This window comes from Chelonia mydas, chromosome 11 (genome assembly GCF_015237465.2).
Source record: "Chelonia mydas isolate rCheMyd1 chromosome 11, rCheMyd1.pri.v2, whole genome shotgun sequence".
Classification (NCBI taxonomy): Eukaryota; Metazoa; Chordata; order Testudines; family Cheloniidae; genus Chelonia; species Chelonia mydas.
The window spans coordinates 60,012,622-60,029,130 of NC_051251.2; the positions used below are offsets into that span (position 1 = coordinate 60,012,622).

The following is a 16,509-nucleotide window of genomic DNA, read 5'->3' on the forward strand; positions in this document are numbered from 1 at the left end:
CAGCTTTACTTGTCCTTGTCATTGCCATTCTTGGTCAACCTCAACGATGTGTTCCATCTTATTTTAAATCCTCTCTGAATCAATTTTTATAGAGCTATCGTGTCTTGTGTCTTTAAGCTGTATAAGTGAAATTGTGTTAATTTCATCATATACCTCTTATTTTACCTTCAACATTTCAGTTGCTCCTTTGTTTCCTCTTTTTATAGGGAATTGCTCATGATTGTTACACAATGGCTCACAGGCTTCATCACCGCTCTTGAGAGTTATGTGCCATTTCACCTGTCATTATTTATAGGCAAATGTCAGTGATATGGCTATCTTGTTCCTTTGAGAGGTCACTTAGTCAGGTCTTCTCTCACCTTCCCCTGTCTTTTTTCTGCACTTCAGCTATCCAGGCAACAGCATCTACTTTTTTTGTTTCGTTAGTGCTGTTGTTACTAACTGTAAAACTTCGCATTTTTCCATAGTAAATTACAGTTTTGCAAACTCTTATTTTGGGGCATGGAGTGACTTGGGATTGATAATAGATATATTGTATAGTCATCAGGCTGGACCAAATCTTATGCAAATCTAGTGTCATAATACTATAGCACGAAATGTGTTCCTCACTTTGGCAGAAAGCTAGTGAGCTGCTGGGCCTGTGTCCTAAATAATCACCTTTGCATTTATTACATCTGAGTCCTGTTTCTTCTCTATTGTGAGGAACACCACCACCAGATTGAATAATAGTTATTTTTTCCCCTTGTTTTATAGTTTATCATTTGGCTCTCACCATTCTCAAGGTTTGAGGTAGACTATGAACCCACATTTGATTATACCCGTATGTGAGAGTGTATCAAATGTGTTGAAAACTTCCTAATATTCTTTTGGTAATGATGCCTGAAAGTGAGCCATGATATTGTGTTGTGCAAAAGAATAAGGTACATGACATCACTTACATTCTGCTTGAACCTTAAAACTATGTAGTGGCATCTAAATTCAGTGAATACTTTGACTCCCTAGAAAACCACTGAATATGACATTTGTGTATTCTGTCAAGTAAGGCAACCAACAGGATAGACACTAAACACACTGTCTGTATAGGCTGTCACCTGTAAATTGGCTAATGTTGGCAGAGAGAAGATATCAAATAGTCCTAAACTGCACCTCTTTGAGGCTGTGAAGATGAGCCTTACGAGAAGCACATCTGTGATGCTCAAGCATCTACTTAACATTATACTTTTGAAATGTCAGAATTACAAGCATCAGTTACTGAGGTATTAGGCTGAAATCCAACACAATTTAAATGGTAAAACCTTAAAGGTAACAAATGAGGCCATGACTATGGGTCTCAGCTGAAAGCATGATATGTACTGTTAAGGTGGGCAGAACTGCAGTGGTATCTACTCTCAAGAAGAACATTCCTCCTGTCCAGCTAGAGGAGCAATCTATAGATCTTGCTGCAAGACCACTTTGCATGATACTGACTCTCCCAGCATGAAGATGCCACAAAACCTAAAGGTTCCAGAACATATATATCTGAACAGTTCCAGCATAGCTGAAAAAGGCATGTACATAACACAGACAAGAATATTTCACACCATCACTGACTGAAATCGGTGTTGCAACATCTCTGTCCAGGTAATGATTGATCAAGATGACAGATTGATTCTGGACAAAAATAAAACACTTGAACGGACAGTCAAATTTTCCTGATGCTGTTAAATGTATTGTGAAAGTTGCAAGTTACAGCGCTATTCAAAGACAGCATTAGTAAAGTGGTGTGTTACAGTACAAGGCGCACACAGATTTTTCAACCGAAGACAGCCTCAAACCTTGGAAATGGTCACAATGTGAACATAGGTTTACTAAAGATCTTTGGATACGTGACACTTAGCACCAACTGCTTTAGCAATACCCAAACCACTTGACATGGTATAAGGAAACTCTGACTTCCAACTAAAGCTTCATATTGACACCACTAGTTGCTCAGGGTCATCAGTGTCATTTTGCTTCTGGAAAAAAGTGTGGAACAAGATGATAAAGGAGAAGACTCCACAGAGTGATATGGACATTTGTGATTTTTATTATGGCTGTCAAGCGATTAAAAAAATTAATCGCGATCAATTGTGAGATTAAAAATATTGTGATTAATTACACTGTTAAACAATAATAGAATGCCATTTATTTAAATATTTTTGGATGTTTTCTATATTTTCAAATAGAAGCTCGGGGCTCAGAGCGCAGGGCTTCAGCTCCCTCACTGCTGATGCCACCCTCCCGGCCCAGAGGTATGCGATAAACGCATTAATGTGTAATTTTGTTTTCAGTTATTCGCAGGCATTAAACTGCGATTGACAGCCCTAATAGGTGTACATCATTTTCACAAATAGGATAAAGTTTAATTGTTTTTTGTTTTTTACTTTAGTTTAAATGAGGGAGAGTTGCAGTGTATAGAGTTGCAGTGTATACAGCGCATCCCAGGATGCGTAATCCAGGACATATGCTTGTTAGTGTCACAACTCAGTTTGCCTAAACTGTGTTTCTCAGTCTGAGAACCAGAGAGCTACAGGTCATCGGCCTGCACTCTAAATAAAGAATCCCCATTGTGCTGGTTTATACTAGAGCCCTGTGTGTATTGTCCCTCACAAATAAAAATATATGTAACGTGGTTTTGTATTGTATAGTTGTCTCCAATTTGACTCTAGCCAGGTCAGTGCCTTTGTTAGCAGTCTTGGTAGAGGAGTAAAGGATTTGGGTGAGCACAGAGGTTAAATTACCATTTTACCCTTGAGGTGGTCCCTCTAGGTCAGGTTTGAAGTATATTAGTGGAGATTGTGTACCTGACGTATTTATGGATAAACAGTGGACCTCAATCTTCAGAGTTATCAATCTGGTTTTAGATTAAAAAAATCAGAAATGATTTGATAAGAGTGACAATGCTTAAACTTTGCTTTTGACTGATAGCTTAGTAATGTGACTTTATGTTTTTGGCATAACCTCTATATTTATATATAGGATACCTAGGTGATACTGCAAATTATGAGGGAACATTTGTTGTTTTAAGTCAGTTGACAGGTTTAAGCATGGTGGCAACAGTTAATACAGTTTTTAAATTGTCAATAGGAGGTCTGGAGAAGAGAAGATTGGGGGAGGGAGACAGTCTTCAAGTACATAGTTCTCCTTAACCCTGGAGGATAGGACAAGAAGTAATGGACTTACATAGCAGCAAGGGAGACTTAAGTTATATATTAGGAAAAACTTCCTCATATATATTATCTATATTAAGTTAATATATTAGGAAAAACTGTAAGGGTAATTAAGCACTGCAACAAATTACCTAGGGACGTTGTGGTATCCCCATCACTGGAGGCTGTAAAGAACAGGTTAAACAAACACCTGTCAGGGATAGTCTAGAACAGTAGTTTTTAGTCTGTGGAGCCCTGGGGATTTGCAGGCTATGTATAAGGGGTCCGCAAAAGGTGACTTAAAATAAAGTTTTGGATCCCACCAAAGGCATTCTGTTTTTCTGATCAGTGAAAAGTATGCGAATGCCCCACCTACAGGTCAAAACCTGAAAGTGTTGTTGTCATTACCAGAGAAGCCCACAGTTTAGTGCCCTTTCTCATGCTGTGTCAAATGCTGTGCTGAGCACATGCAGTATTTATAGCTGAATTCTTTTCAGTCAGTTTTCAGTCTAAAACTTCTGTGGCAGGAGTCTGCGGACAACAGATTGAATTTCCAAAGTGGTCTGCACCTCAATTTGAAATGTTTTAGGGGACTGCAAATGAAAAAAAAGGTTGAAAACCACTGGTCTAGATAATACTTAGTGCAGAGGACTGGACTAGATGACCTATCGAGGTCCCTTCCAGTCCTAGATTTCTGTGATGTAAGGGAGAAAAGGTTGCATGACGGTTAGATATAGATATAGCCTTTTCTTCTGGAGATCTGAGTTTAAAGAATACTATGTTTAGAGGTAAAAGATGGCTAGGTTTCATTCTACTCTCCATTTTTCATCATTACAAATCTGAGTTTAGGATGGAGTGTTCTTAATATAGCTGTGTGAGGAAACTTCTGGAAGGCTGATTCACGGTATACTTCGCCCACGCCTAAAGCTGCTAGCTTCTATCACTTTCATGAAACCCAAATTTACCTACAAAATATTAGAGAGATGTAAATTGAGTTATTCTGGAATGTTGTCATTAATAGCGCTTTTCAAAGAGATGGCTGATAATAGTAAGCTCAAATGCCAGTTTTAATTAACTTCCACATGCAGCACATTTTGCAGGTTATACTGTACATGTGAAAATTTTGAGCTTTCAGGTTCCTATGCCAAACAAAATATGTGCAGCTTTCTTTCAAAGAATTTCAGGGTCTGAGTAAAATACTGTGATTAACAGATGGCCTGCAAAAATGCATGTATTATATTACAAAGTTTCTGTGCTTAAAGTGGTTACAAGATAATGTTAATATAAAATGTGTAAATGCTTTCTTTATTTCAGTGTTGAGGAGTTATTTTCATTGCAACTGTTTGCTCACTGAGGTTGTCTACATATAAGATGCTGTGCCACTGTAGTGCTTCAGTGTAGATGCTGCCTACATCAACAGGAGGGATTCTTCTGTCGGCATAGGTAATCCTAAAAGGCGTTAGCTAGTTTGATGGAAGAATTCTTCCATGGATTATGACCTAATACCGTCTACACAGGGACTTAGGTTATGTCTACTCTACCACTTATATTGGTATAATTTAGGTCGCTCAGGGATGTGAATAAGCCACCCCCGAGTGACATTAGTTACATGGACCTAAGCACCAGTATGGACAGTGCTATGTCATGAGAGAGCTTCCCCTGCCAACATAGCTACTGCTGGTCGTTGGGGGTGGATTAATTAAGTGGATGGAAAGTGCTCTCTCATTGGCTGAGAGCAGGTACACTAGAGAGCTTACAGCGGCACAGCTGCATCGGTGCAGCTGCGTCATTGTAAGCTCTCTAGTGTAGCCATAGCTTAGGTCGGCTTATCTGCACCTGAGAGACGTAGCAATGCCAGTGTCACTTTTCAGTGTAGATCAGCCTTGAGTTACTCCACTTAAGTCTGGTCTACACTAAAAAATTAATTTGGCATAACTACGTCGTACAGGGTGTGGAGATGGATTACCTACACCAACGGGAAAATCACTCCTGTCGCTGTAGACACTACCTACGCCGAAGCGCTATCGCTGTGGCCATGCCGCTGTGGCGTTTTAAGGCTAGACAAGTCCTTAGTGAGAGGGATCACACTGAAACATCTCAACTGCAGAGTAATTGAATTAGCAGATGATGACTTTGTTGTAATTTGGTCTTTTGCATCACTACTACATTACTTCAGAGTCACCAGCACTTGAGCTTCAGCACTAACTCCCTCTACGGGCCATCTAGCTTGAGTTTAAAGCACCATTTAACTCAAGCTACAGATTTTTGTGCGTGGAGGGGATTGGGTTAGTTGCAGAACTTGAGTGAAGACAAGTCCTAAGCTCCAGATCCTCAACTGGTATGGATTGGCATAGTTCTGACTTCACTGGAGCTAATCAGTCTACACCAACTGGGGGGCTGGCTCTGAATATAAAATAGATTAATGCATTTTTCTTTTTACAACAGAGTCATAGCACAGGCTTGCTGTTTTTAAAACAATAAATTGCCTGTCTCTTGTTCTGAAAAAGTTTTCCTGCTAATGATTGTGAAATGGTTGAAAATCCTTGTTGCATTCGGAGATTTCTAATGTCAGCTGGCCAGAACGATCTCTGTGTAGATTCAAATTGGCATTTTTGGTTCTGTTCATAGAATTCCCAAGATGCTGCAGAATAAAACTAATAGGATTACAGACCGTTTCACTGTTGCCATTCTCAAGCCTTTTGAGTTGTGAAATTGTCTGATTGTTTATCAGTTGTAATGCTTCATGCGCTTGGGAAAACTGAGCCGATGTCATTCACAGGGAAATGGAGTAGGGAAGAAGGTGGTTCTCCATAGCAGCCAAGAGACTTTGTAATGGGGAAAGAAGACAGATCTCTCTCCCTTTCCTGTCCTGTCCTGTCCTTTTCTCTTGGGGTGGGTTGGTGTGGATCTTCAAGTACATAAGACTTACACTAGCCAAAGGATATGAAAAGCCCTAAGTAGGGTCCAGAGACAGCATTCTACCCACTTCCCATCAGCTGGTCATAATGGAGGGGAAGTTGGGGAGAGGGCATTTTGCCAAGGTGTTTTTCTGCATAGGGACCCCACCTTGTTTTCATAGTAGTTGTCAAATATTAGTCAATTACTGCCATTGCTGGGGGCTGCTGGATGGGCAAAAAACTGTCTGGCCAGTGTTTTCTCCCTTTTGACCATGAGCTGGGAAACAAAGTCATTGGTGTGATTGAGCAGCAGCTGACATCCCTTTTCCTATTTAATATTTATAGCACTGTAGTGCCCAGAGGCTCTGATCAGAATGAGGGATCTTTTGTGCTGGATGCTGTAGAAACAAATATAGACCGTGTCCTGGTTCTCAGTTACCTTCTGATATTGATGCACGAACAAAGGGAAATAACTTGAAATCATAGTAGAACCAAGGTACCTGTACTGAGAGCTATTTTTGTGGCTGTGCTGTGAGAATAGGCATTGTCTAATCAAAGGCTGTTATCTTTTGGCATATGTTAACATGAAAGATTAGAGTTCAGAATCTCAGATTCGTTTCTCTTGCAACAGTTGACATGTCTCATTTCTTAAACAATGCTTTTAACTGTATTCCTTGAACTAATTTAGGTTTTTGTGATGTCCTCTGCTGTTCCAGGAGAAAAGCAGAACCTTGAGGGCTGAGTTCTTAGCAAGTTATTAATTCTAAATCTGTTCTAAAATGTCTGCCTGTGTTAATATTTTAAAACAGCAATCTGCTGGTTTGGTATCCTAAATATTTTTAGTGTCAGATTTTCATGTCCAGTTGTCTGAAAGTTGAACAAAGTGAGGACTGATTAAAAAGGGAGAGTGAAGAGTACTGGCAGTCCTCGACTTTACAACATTCAAGTTACGATGAATGGCACTTACGACGTTTGTAAATTGACATCCTGTTTCGACTTTCCGATGTCAGTTTTGACTTTGACATCAGTTTTGACTTTGCGCCGCTCGATCAGACATTGTTCCTATGGAAAAATCAAGTTACAATGTTTCGATTTAAGACGCGATTTTCAGGAACCAGATGTGTCCTACTGCCTGTATTCAAACTTGTAGGAATATTAAGGTTTTTTATAAAATGTACTACTACTAATTTAATCATTTTAAAGTGATTTTTCTAGTATGGTAATATTTTTGCTACCGTTTTAGGAAAACAATTACAGTTCATCCATTGTGAAAACTCATTTCCATTTTACAGCCCATTTTTAAAGCCCATTGAGGTCTGAATAATTGGAACCACTGAATATTCTATTTGGCAGATTATTTCAGGCATTTACTGCAAGATCTAAATAAAGCACACAAAGTTGAGCAAGCAGTATTGGAATTCTGTAATGAGCATTTTGCATGTGTAAATGGATAAATGAACAATCATGAATTTAAAAATATTGCGGAAATTTTATGTTTTAAGTACCAGTGAGCGCTTTGAGATCTACTGATGAAAAGCACTTTAGAAGTAGGCATGGCAGAATTCGATTTTTATTTTGTTGCAATTTTGATGATTGATGTTGATATTTATTTAAAAATTTCCCCTGATTTTTAACAATTTTAATTTTCACAGTTGCAGGAAATTAAGGGTGGGAGTTAGGGCAGTGGTGGCATCAGAACTGCAGGGAGTTTCCAGCAGGGGTTGCAGAGGGCTCCCTGCACTGCAACACCCTTCAGGCACAAAGTGCAGGGAAGGCTGCAGTCCTGGCCGGGCAGAGCAAATGCCCCTGGCCGGGACTGCCAGGAGGACAAACTCCTAGACACCGGGGAGACCATTCAGCAGCCGGGTGACCTCCCCTGCAACCATCCTCCTCCTCACAGCCCTGGTGGGGATCTCTGCCCTGCCCTGCCAGGACCATAGCTTCCCCTGCAACTTGGACTTGCAGTGATTCAGTATCATCAGCCCTGTGGCTGTGCAGGGAACCCTCTGCAGCTCTGCTGTCACAGCCCTGCTCAGTCGCTCCCATGACAGTGGGGCTTCAGAGGGCTTTCTGTGCTGCTGCAGGGCTAGTGACGCCCGATCCCTGGAGGCGCAAGGTGCGTAGAGGGGAAGGGTGGTAGCTGCACTTGTGATGACTCTTGCTGATGGATATGTTCTTGTCCATTTCAGTGTATCAGCTGAAATTGACATTTGCTGACATATATCAATTTAAACCTAATCCTGCCAAGCCCATGTATAAGAACTAAGCATTCGTAGTAGTACTAGTGTATTTTTTAATGGTTTCTTGAGACAGGATAGTATATAACAGCTTCAAAAATTTTCCTTTCATTGCAAAAACAGGAAACTCTGACTAGAACCGTTACTTAATCTTTTTTGGGTAATTAAGAATTTTAGGTGAAGAAAAATAGTAATTTTAATATATAATGAGTTAGACTTGATTTTGTAGAATTGTAGAAATTCCTATCCTTTAGAGGGATGCAAATGCAATTCATATGGCAAATCTTCATGTCTGTCAGTTCCTTTAATAAATGGATTTTTTTCTGCTTTTAGTCAGCAGATAAACAGCGAGCCTTAGAAGAAACCAAAGCCTACACAACCCAGTCCTTAGCAAGTGTAGCTTATCTGATCAACACTTTGGCCAACAATGTTCTCCAAATGCTGGATATCCAGGCATCCCAGCTTCGGCGCATGGAATCTTCAATCAACCATATTTCACAAGTGAGACAGTTTTTACTTATATCATCCCGTATGTGTTACTGAAATCGTACAGGAGATACAACAAGGGTTTGGTTTATCTGATGTTATGCTGCATAGTGTGGATAAGAAAAGACAGTTGGCATTAAAACAGCTGGGCATCCTACTGCACCTGACTCGCATGTTTGACTTAGATAATTATTATATTAATGTATTATTAATGTTTATCAGATTTTTTTGCCTTTATACATTTTGTTTAATTTTTTATCTTAAGAAATTTATATAGAATAGCATATTAGATGGATCATTGGACTGTCCCAGCGTGGCTGTCTGTCGGTGGTGTCTAGTCCATATTTCAGATGAAGGCAAACAATCCCATAAGGCATTTGGCAAAATGGATAATGCTATGCCTTGAGACACATCTCTCCAGCCCCTATTTGGTAATTAATTTACAGATACCCTGAAGCATGAGGTTTGATAGTCCCTGTAATTTATATTTAGCTAGTGTAAATACAGATGCTGTTTTTTCTGTTCTGTGTTGAATCTTGTTGTTTGTAACAGTAGTTTCTACCTGTTAATGAGTAAAGTAGCATTTCCTGTTGTCCATTTTAAACTTACTGTGTTTTAATTTAGTTTTCTCTTGACATTGATTATGGCACATAGTAAATTCAAATAATTATACAATTAAGCTATAAAGTAAAATGTAAAACCAGGTATTTGAAAATAATCAATTTACTTATTTACAAAATGAAGTACAGGAGTTGATGCTGAAAAGCACTCAGAGTAGAGTATTTTCCTGTGAAATGTGCACAGCTCTAGGTTCCTGTTAGTATCCTCTCTTTCAGGTTTCCCTTTTCCTCCTGCAAGTCTACATGTGCTTGGCATTTTAGTGTTGTTTACAAAGGCAATTCAGGTCAACACTTAGTGTTGCGGATGATAGAAAGATCATATAACTTTCTGTGGGGGAGAGGAATCTTGAGATCTGCCTGCTTTTCCAGAAGTGTTGCCAAAGTAAGATGTTGCTTGGTCAAGACATCAGTTATATATTTATTTACATATAATTCAAATGACATGAAATAAAGTGTTTCTTCTGGTTTCGAAACATGTGAAAGTAAAGTTGGACTCATACGTGACATAGACCTTGTGGTTAAGCAGGACTTGAGAAAGCCATTAGATTGTGAAGCTTTCCCAGGTTGAGTATCATCAACTTCTAGAGGCTCGCAACTTTTATTTTAAAAAATTTTGTGTTTAGCCCTTGTGCTTATGAAGATTATCTCACAAACATGCATCACTTTCCCCCTCTGTCCAACAAAGTCTTAAATCTGCAAGTAGCTTGTAGCTTTGTTGGCAGCAGAATAAAACCTGCTGCTATTCAGAACCAGTGGGCTATAGTGAAACTGACAAAAATGCTTCTTCTGCCTTCCAGCCACCAGAATGGGTTGAGTCCATGCTACAGGTTTATCAGAGACCTACTGGCTTGTGATTGATAGAAAAGGATGTGAAACCATTTGAGCAGGATATTGGGACAACACCCTGGCAGGATTTCCAGCATCCTTGCTTTCCCAGTAGCTGGGGGAGGAGTGGTTGGCTTCTCACCTAAGGATTTCTGCTGGACAATGGTGGGCACTATATTTTGTATCAATTATTGACCAATAGTCATAGTTCTCAGGCTATTAGGAGTTTGATAAATTTCCTGTCTTGGATGTGATGGGATTGGGTGAAGGAGAGATTGATTCAAGTTAAAATAGGTTAGTGTGGTATTCAGAGAGATTATTTGACAGGAGGAAGAGTGGGAGAAGAAAGGAAACAAAGTAGAGATAGGGAGATAGGAGAGAAGAAGGGATGGATGGCGAGAAGTTAAAATGGAAGCTGACACTGAAGACAGAACAAGAAAAAATGAGCCATTGTCTATTATAGGAAAGAAAAGAGAGGAGTGAAACCAGGGAGGGAAAGAAAGTAACAAAGGTGAGACATAGTAGGTTCCACTTTCTTAAATGTACTAAACAGAAAGTAGTTAGATAAGTTGTCATTAAATAGTATGCAGAGAACAGTGCTTTAAATTGCAAGGGGTATGGCAGCCAGGTATTTTTCACCCCAGGTAGCAGGTTTAGTCTTCGGTCTAGTAGGTGACAAATCTTGCAAGTCCTGTGGTTAAGAGTGAAGCTAAAAGCTGGAAAGTCTGGGTTCCATTTCTTCTACCACAGGCTTCCTGTGATCTTGGCCCAGTCACTTAATTTGTGATAGTTTCCAAATCTGTAAAAATAAATATATTTGTTAATATTTGTGAAGAGCTTTAAGACCCTTATACAGCAGGCATTATAGAAGTGGAAAGTATTATTTTGTCCAAGCAGATCAGTTTTGTATGCTGCATATGTGAAAAGCTTGTTATATTTTTGTTCTGTCATTTATGTAAAGCAGCTTTTTTTAGGAATGCCATCACATTTCCAATTGTCTTTTCTTTCTGAGAATACATGACATTTATACTAATTGAAATGTGAGTTTATTTTGTCGCCACTAGTATAAATGCAAAATGCTTCATTATTACAAAGAAGTGCAAAATTACCAGTGCCAAAAGGCTAACGGAAATATATCTGCCAACATTTTCAGTGCTGCATTTGTATAACAACACGTAGCTAAAAATATTTTTTTCTGCATTTTTGGTGTCTTTTTGAATATGTGCTCCTTTTGTTGAGACTGTAGCATTTCATGTGAAGGACATTTTCAGTGCTTTCATGAGAGACAGTTATACCATAGGAGTGAAGGTTTAACTGGGGATGTTGGCAGCTGTGCTGTGCTGCTGTCAGTCTGAAAGAATATCAGTAGTTCCATCTCTTGAAACGAAAAGAACAGCCTCCCTGCCTCCAACTAGTAACGACACAATCATTTTTCATTTGTCTGTCTTGTGTAATCATTTACAGTGCAGGAGTGTTTTAAATTCATTTATACAAAGTTCTCTGGAAAGGCACACTTAATACACCTCTACCCCGATACAACGCGACCCGATATAACACGAATTCGGATATAACGTGGTAAAGCAGCGCTCCGCGGGAGCGGGGCTGCGCTCTCTGGTGGATCAAAGCAAGTTCAGTATAATGCGGTTTCACTTATAATGCGATAAGATTTTTTGGCTCCCCAGGACAGCGTTATATCGGGGTAGAGGTGTATATGCAATGTTAGAATTTCAGCGTTCGAAGATCAATTAATCCCATCGTATGAAAGCTACAGTATTGTCTTTCAAATATAGTTCAACTTCCATATATGCAGAAGACTTCTACAGTGTTTATTGCTTTCCATGTCCAGTGTAAAGATGCCAGTCGTACTGTTTCTAGTGCTAGGTGGAATACGTCATGTGTACAAGAAAGTCAAAGGATTTTAATTGAGGCTGATCTACTTCATCCGCTCTGCTTCAGAATGGGCACAGGTCTACCTCTTCCTTCCATTCATACATGGCTATACTTCAGAGTAGTATGTTGATCACTTCAGACTGATCCTTAAGCCCGGAAAACAGTCTGTAGTACAAAATCTGAGATAAGGATGAGCTAATCTGTCTTTAATTCTAAACAAGGAAGAACTGAATCTCGGATGTCCTGTCATCCAGAATTTATTAGACAAGTGCTCTCCAAATAAATATTTTGAAGAATAAGGCCACCTGGCATTTTTAGTAGGAACACTTTTCAAAATTGCTTGTTTGTTAAAGTGCAGTTCTCTTCTGAAAAGACACTTAATTTTAAAAAGCTGGTATTCTGGAGATCCATGCTCATTGTGTTCAACTGATTTAAATGCCAAATTTGATCAATTAACTTACTTTTTTCTAAATGCCAACCTTGCAGACTTAATCTGAGCACTGAGATTAAAGCTGATGAAGTAATTTGGGTATTTCAGGTTATAGGTCCAGTAGTGGGGTGGTTACCTGCTCCGGCCCTGACAGGGCTGAGGCTGTGGGGAAAAGCCCAGGCTGATTAAGGGAGCAGCCGCAGCTGTGGCCAGCTCAGTCAGGTCCAGCTGGCCCCTATAAGAGGCTGTGAGCCAGGAGCCCAGTCAGTCTCCCTCTGCCTGTAGAGGAAGAAGGGCCTGGCTGCAAGGTGCTGAGCAGGACATCTAGATTGGAGCAGGGCTGGGGAAGGGCCAGAGGAGTTGGGAGCTCTGGCCTGGAAAGCCTCAGGCTGCTGCAGGCCTGACTACTGGCCAAATAGGTGCAGGGTTGCAGAGGGGCAGCCTATGGGTAGGCGGAGGCAACGGGTCCAAAACCCCTTTGCCTGTGATGAGTGGCATGTACATACCCCCGAAACAAGGGGCTAAGTGGGGACTGGCAGTAGCCCAGACTGAGGCTAGGTGGGGTTAGAGGGTGGGGGTTCCCCTGGGTGGGGAGACCCAGAATCTGAGTGTGTGGGAGTACTGCCAGGGGGGCAGCACCCCAGAAAAAGGGGCACTGGGTCCTGGGAGGGACTCGGGCTGGCGGTAAGGCGGATCACCGGCCTGCAGAGGGCGCTCCGGTGGCTGGACGAGCTAATTCCTGACGACTACCAGCAGAAAGGCGCCGCCGGGTGAGTCCGAACCCTGTACGGTCCCTAATCAGGAAAGTATCCCTTTCTCATAATTAGGTCACGCTTTTTACTTTGTATAGTGTTTACTAGTAGGCAGAAAGCTTAAACCCTAAATACATTTATTATATAAACATCAATTTATAATGATAAATATATCTAAATACTACATTTATTTTAGTTGTTCAAGTTCACAAACAGAATACTGATGGCTTCTGAATTCTTGAAACTAATATTGGAGCCTGAAAACTTGCCAAAGTGGTTTAAGGTGTGATTTTGTAAAGTTTTGTAATAAATAATTCTTTGTGTACAAGGCTAGTTTTTAAATTTCCATCTGTCAACTGTAATGTCATAAATCAAGATACTCCTGTTGTGTTGTCATAAAGAGCTCAAGAAGTAGCAGTAGTTGGGAAGGGCACAGCACTAACAGAGGACCTCACGTGAGGTAAATGTTCCTTTCATTGTTTTCTACTGGGAGAGCCGCAGATTAATCCAGGTGGCTGGGATAGAGTGAAAATACTGCTTCATCCTTGATCTCTGCCCTTGTCTTTCTCTTTTATATCACTCTGCCTCCAACACCACACACAGTGGGTGGCTTGTGATGTGTACAGAGCTGCAGGGCCCCCACAGCAGCCCACAGTCTTCAGCTTCTATCCACTGCTCCCATGGCACCTAGCTAAGCTGCAAGAGCATGTGTGAGCCAGCCCAATGTAGCCACCGTTGGAACCCCCACCCCATGTGGCATTCTGTCAGGAAAAGTTTGGAACCACTGTCAGTTGTCTCTTATCACAAGCCATGGGAACAAACAGCCAGCACAGTTGTATAACTTTCCAGAACTGGAACCATGTATTACCAGTGTATAGAATGGGATGCATTTCAGCATCTTAACAATGCCATCACAACTGCTGTTACTGATACTAGTTGAAATATAAATCTTGAGTCTAGGCAACTGTCTTCTAAAAAATCATTTTGTCAAGTTTGTGAACTTGCCAAACTTAAACAGGGGTTCCTATGTTAAAGCAACAAGCCAGTTTTAAAGGGACAACAGTTTGGAGTTAGAACTGGTGTGGACCAGGGGAATCCGACTGTTTAATTAAAACAAAGCAGCGCGAACGTCCGCGGTGGGTGTTGACGCAACGTGATTTCTGCCCAGTGCTCTGAATGTTTAACTCTGGTGAATAGGTATTTTTAAAATATTTAAGATCCATTCCTTTCCAAAAACATTTGTCAGTGTTGTTGTCTCCAATCAAGTTTTTAAAAGTGAATTTTAGAAGTCTACTAGACGCATATTCTGAGTTGCAAGTCCAAGTTAGAATTGGTTGGAATCTTAGTTTTTTCAGAAATCCAGTTTGGAAGCATTCAGGACTCCTTTTGCAATTTCACTTCTGAAATTTGTCAACAAATAGTAAATCTTTTAGAAGGCCAATTTAATACTTTGAGAGACTCCTCCTATAGGATTTTGAAGATATTTCTAATGTAAGAGGTGGCTCTATATTGGTGACTGCTCAAAAATTATCTAATGCACTCATTATTCGTGTAACCCCTTTCCAGAACTGACTGGTACAATATTTTGCCAAATTACATATTGAATATTGGCCTCAGATGTGTTCTTTAGCAAATGATGGTTTCTGAAGGTACTCTAATTTTCTTGGAGTCACCTTGAATTGCTTATCAAAAGATTAATAGTAACTGTTCCTAAATTCTGCCCAGATATTTAATATCTGACAATTGAAAGCAGTGGCCCAAAGTTAATAGAGCTTTGGAGAAGTTCACAGCACAGTGTTGACAATAGCCTGAAATTGCTGATGAGGAACAAATTCTAAGTTGTCATAGGAAAAGTTATGATTTGCTGAATATGATTATCCTATTTGTATGTATGTATTTTTGTATCTGAAGTTACGACTGTTGACTACGTATCTGTATTTCAAATGTAGTTTCAAATGATGCCCATTAGGCAAGATGCTTTCAGTCTAGATAGTGGGTGAGGAAGGACCTATCCAGGGCAATGAGTCATTAAGGAAAACAGTAGGTCTAGGAGAAGCTTATCCATCACCTGGTGAGCTTTCCTGAGAATGCTCCAGAAAGCCTGTAAGTAATGGCTGCTATGACTCCACAAGATCATGTGACCAGGCCACATGACTCTGGATTCCATTTTGGGATATCATTGTTTTTCCAGCAACTGAGTTTTGGAACAAAGGGTTCCCGCTATATGCTAAAGCTGTAGAAAGAAGGGAGTGACATCCTATGGTGTTTCCAGGAGTTCTCTTATGTGGGGAGTGAAGAACTGATGAACAAAGGCTGAACTCAGGGAAGTGCTGGACCCAGGCTAAAGCGATTTCTAGCCTGTGTATAGAAACCTGAGAAACCCAAGCTGCAAAGGAAATGCAGCTCATGCCTTGGGGAATCTACCAGACTGCTGGTATCATCAGTCAGGGTGAGAAACTGCTAATTCATAGTTAATCTAACTTGTGTGTTAAACTTAGTGTGCATTTTTGTTTATTTGCTAGGTAATATGCTTTGGTGTGTTTGCTATCCTTATAATCACTTAAAATGTATCTTTTGTAGTTAATACACTTGTTTTTGTTTTAATCTAAACCAGTGAGTTGGAGTGAAGTGCATGGAAAATTGTAGCTCAAGGGGCAAAGGCTGTTGCATATTCCGCTCCACATTGGGGGGCGGAGGGGGGGAGAGGGAGGAAGGAACTCTATCAGTTTATGCTGTACAGTTCCTTGTGCAGTTCATGACAGTATAATTTTGGGTTTATGCTCCAGAGGTGTTGCATGCCTGGGAAGCTGGGAGTTACCTTGCCTGTAGCCTTTCCATTGTTGGTTCATGCAGTGGCTGGTCAGAGAGCCTGCATGTAACTGCAGCTCGGTGTGTCCCTACCTGTGTGAATGCTGGTGGAAGTGTAAGACTGGGAGTGGGTCTGCAGCTTGTCACAGCAGCACAGTGTGAGAGAGAGCCCAGGCTGGTGAGTCAGAGGGCTCAGTGGTACCTCAGTTCCAGGTGGCACCCCGGGGGGAACCTGTTACACCCATGCATTTTAAAATGAAGATGATAGAATCTTTTTTACTCCAGTGGTTTTCTGAGGAAAATCTTTTCATGATAAGATCAGCTTGATGGAACTTATAAACTACTGAATAAACATACCGTCAGTGCTCTCTTCCTTGTTACTTCAGGGAGTATGACA

At 40.5% G+C, this 16,509-nt stretch overlaps 1 protein-coding gene across 17 annotated transcripts in view; it reads left to right on the forward strand.

Moving 5' to 3' along the window:
- The window catches only part of ABI2 (abl interactor 2), a 108,687-nt gene that overhangs the window by 36,623 nt on the left and 55,555 nt on the right, over positions 1-16,509 (forward strand). For all 17 annotated transcript variants that reach the window (XM_037912417.2, XM_037912413.2, XM_037912410.2 and 14 more), the window contains one exon: positions 8,635-8,802. In XM_037912417.2, the coding sequence (XP_037768345.1) occupies positions 8,635-8,802 (168 nt within the window). The remainder of the gene's footprint in view (positions 1-8,634; positions 8,803-16,509) is intronic.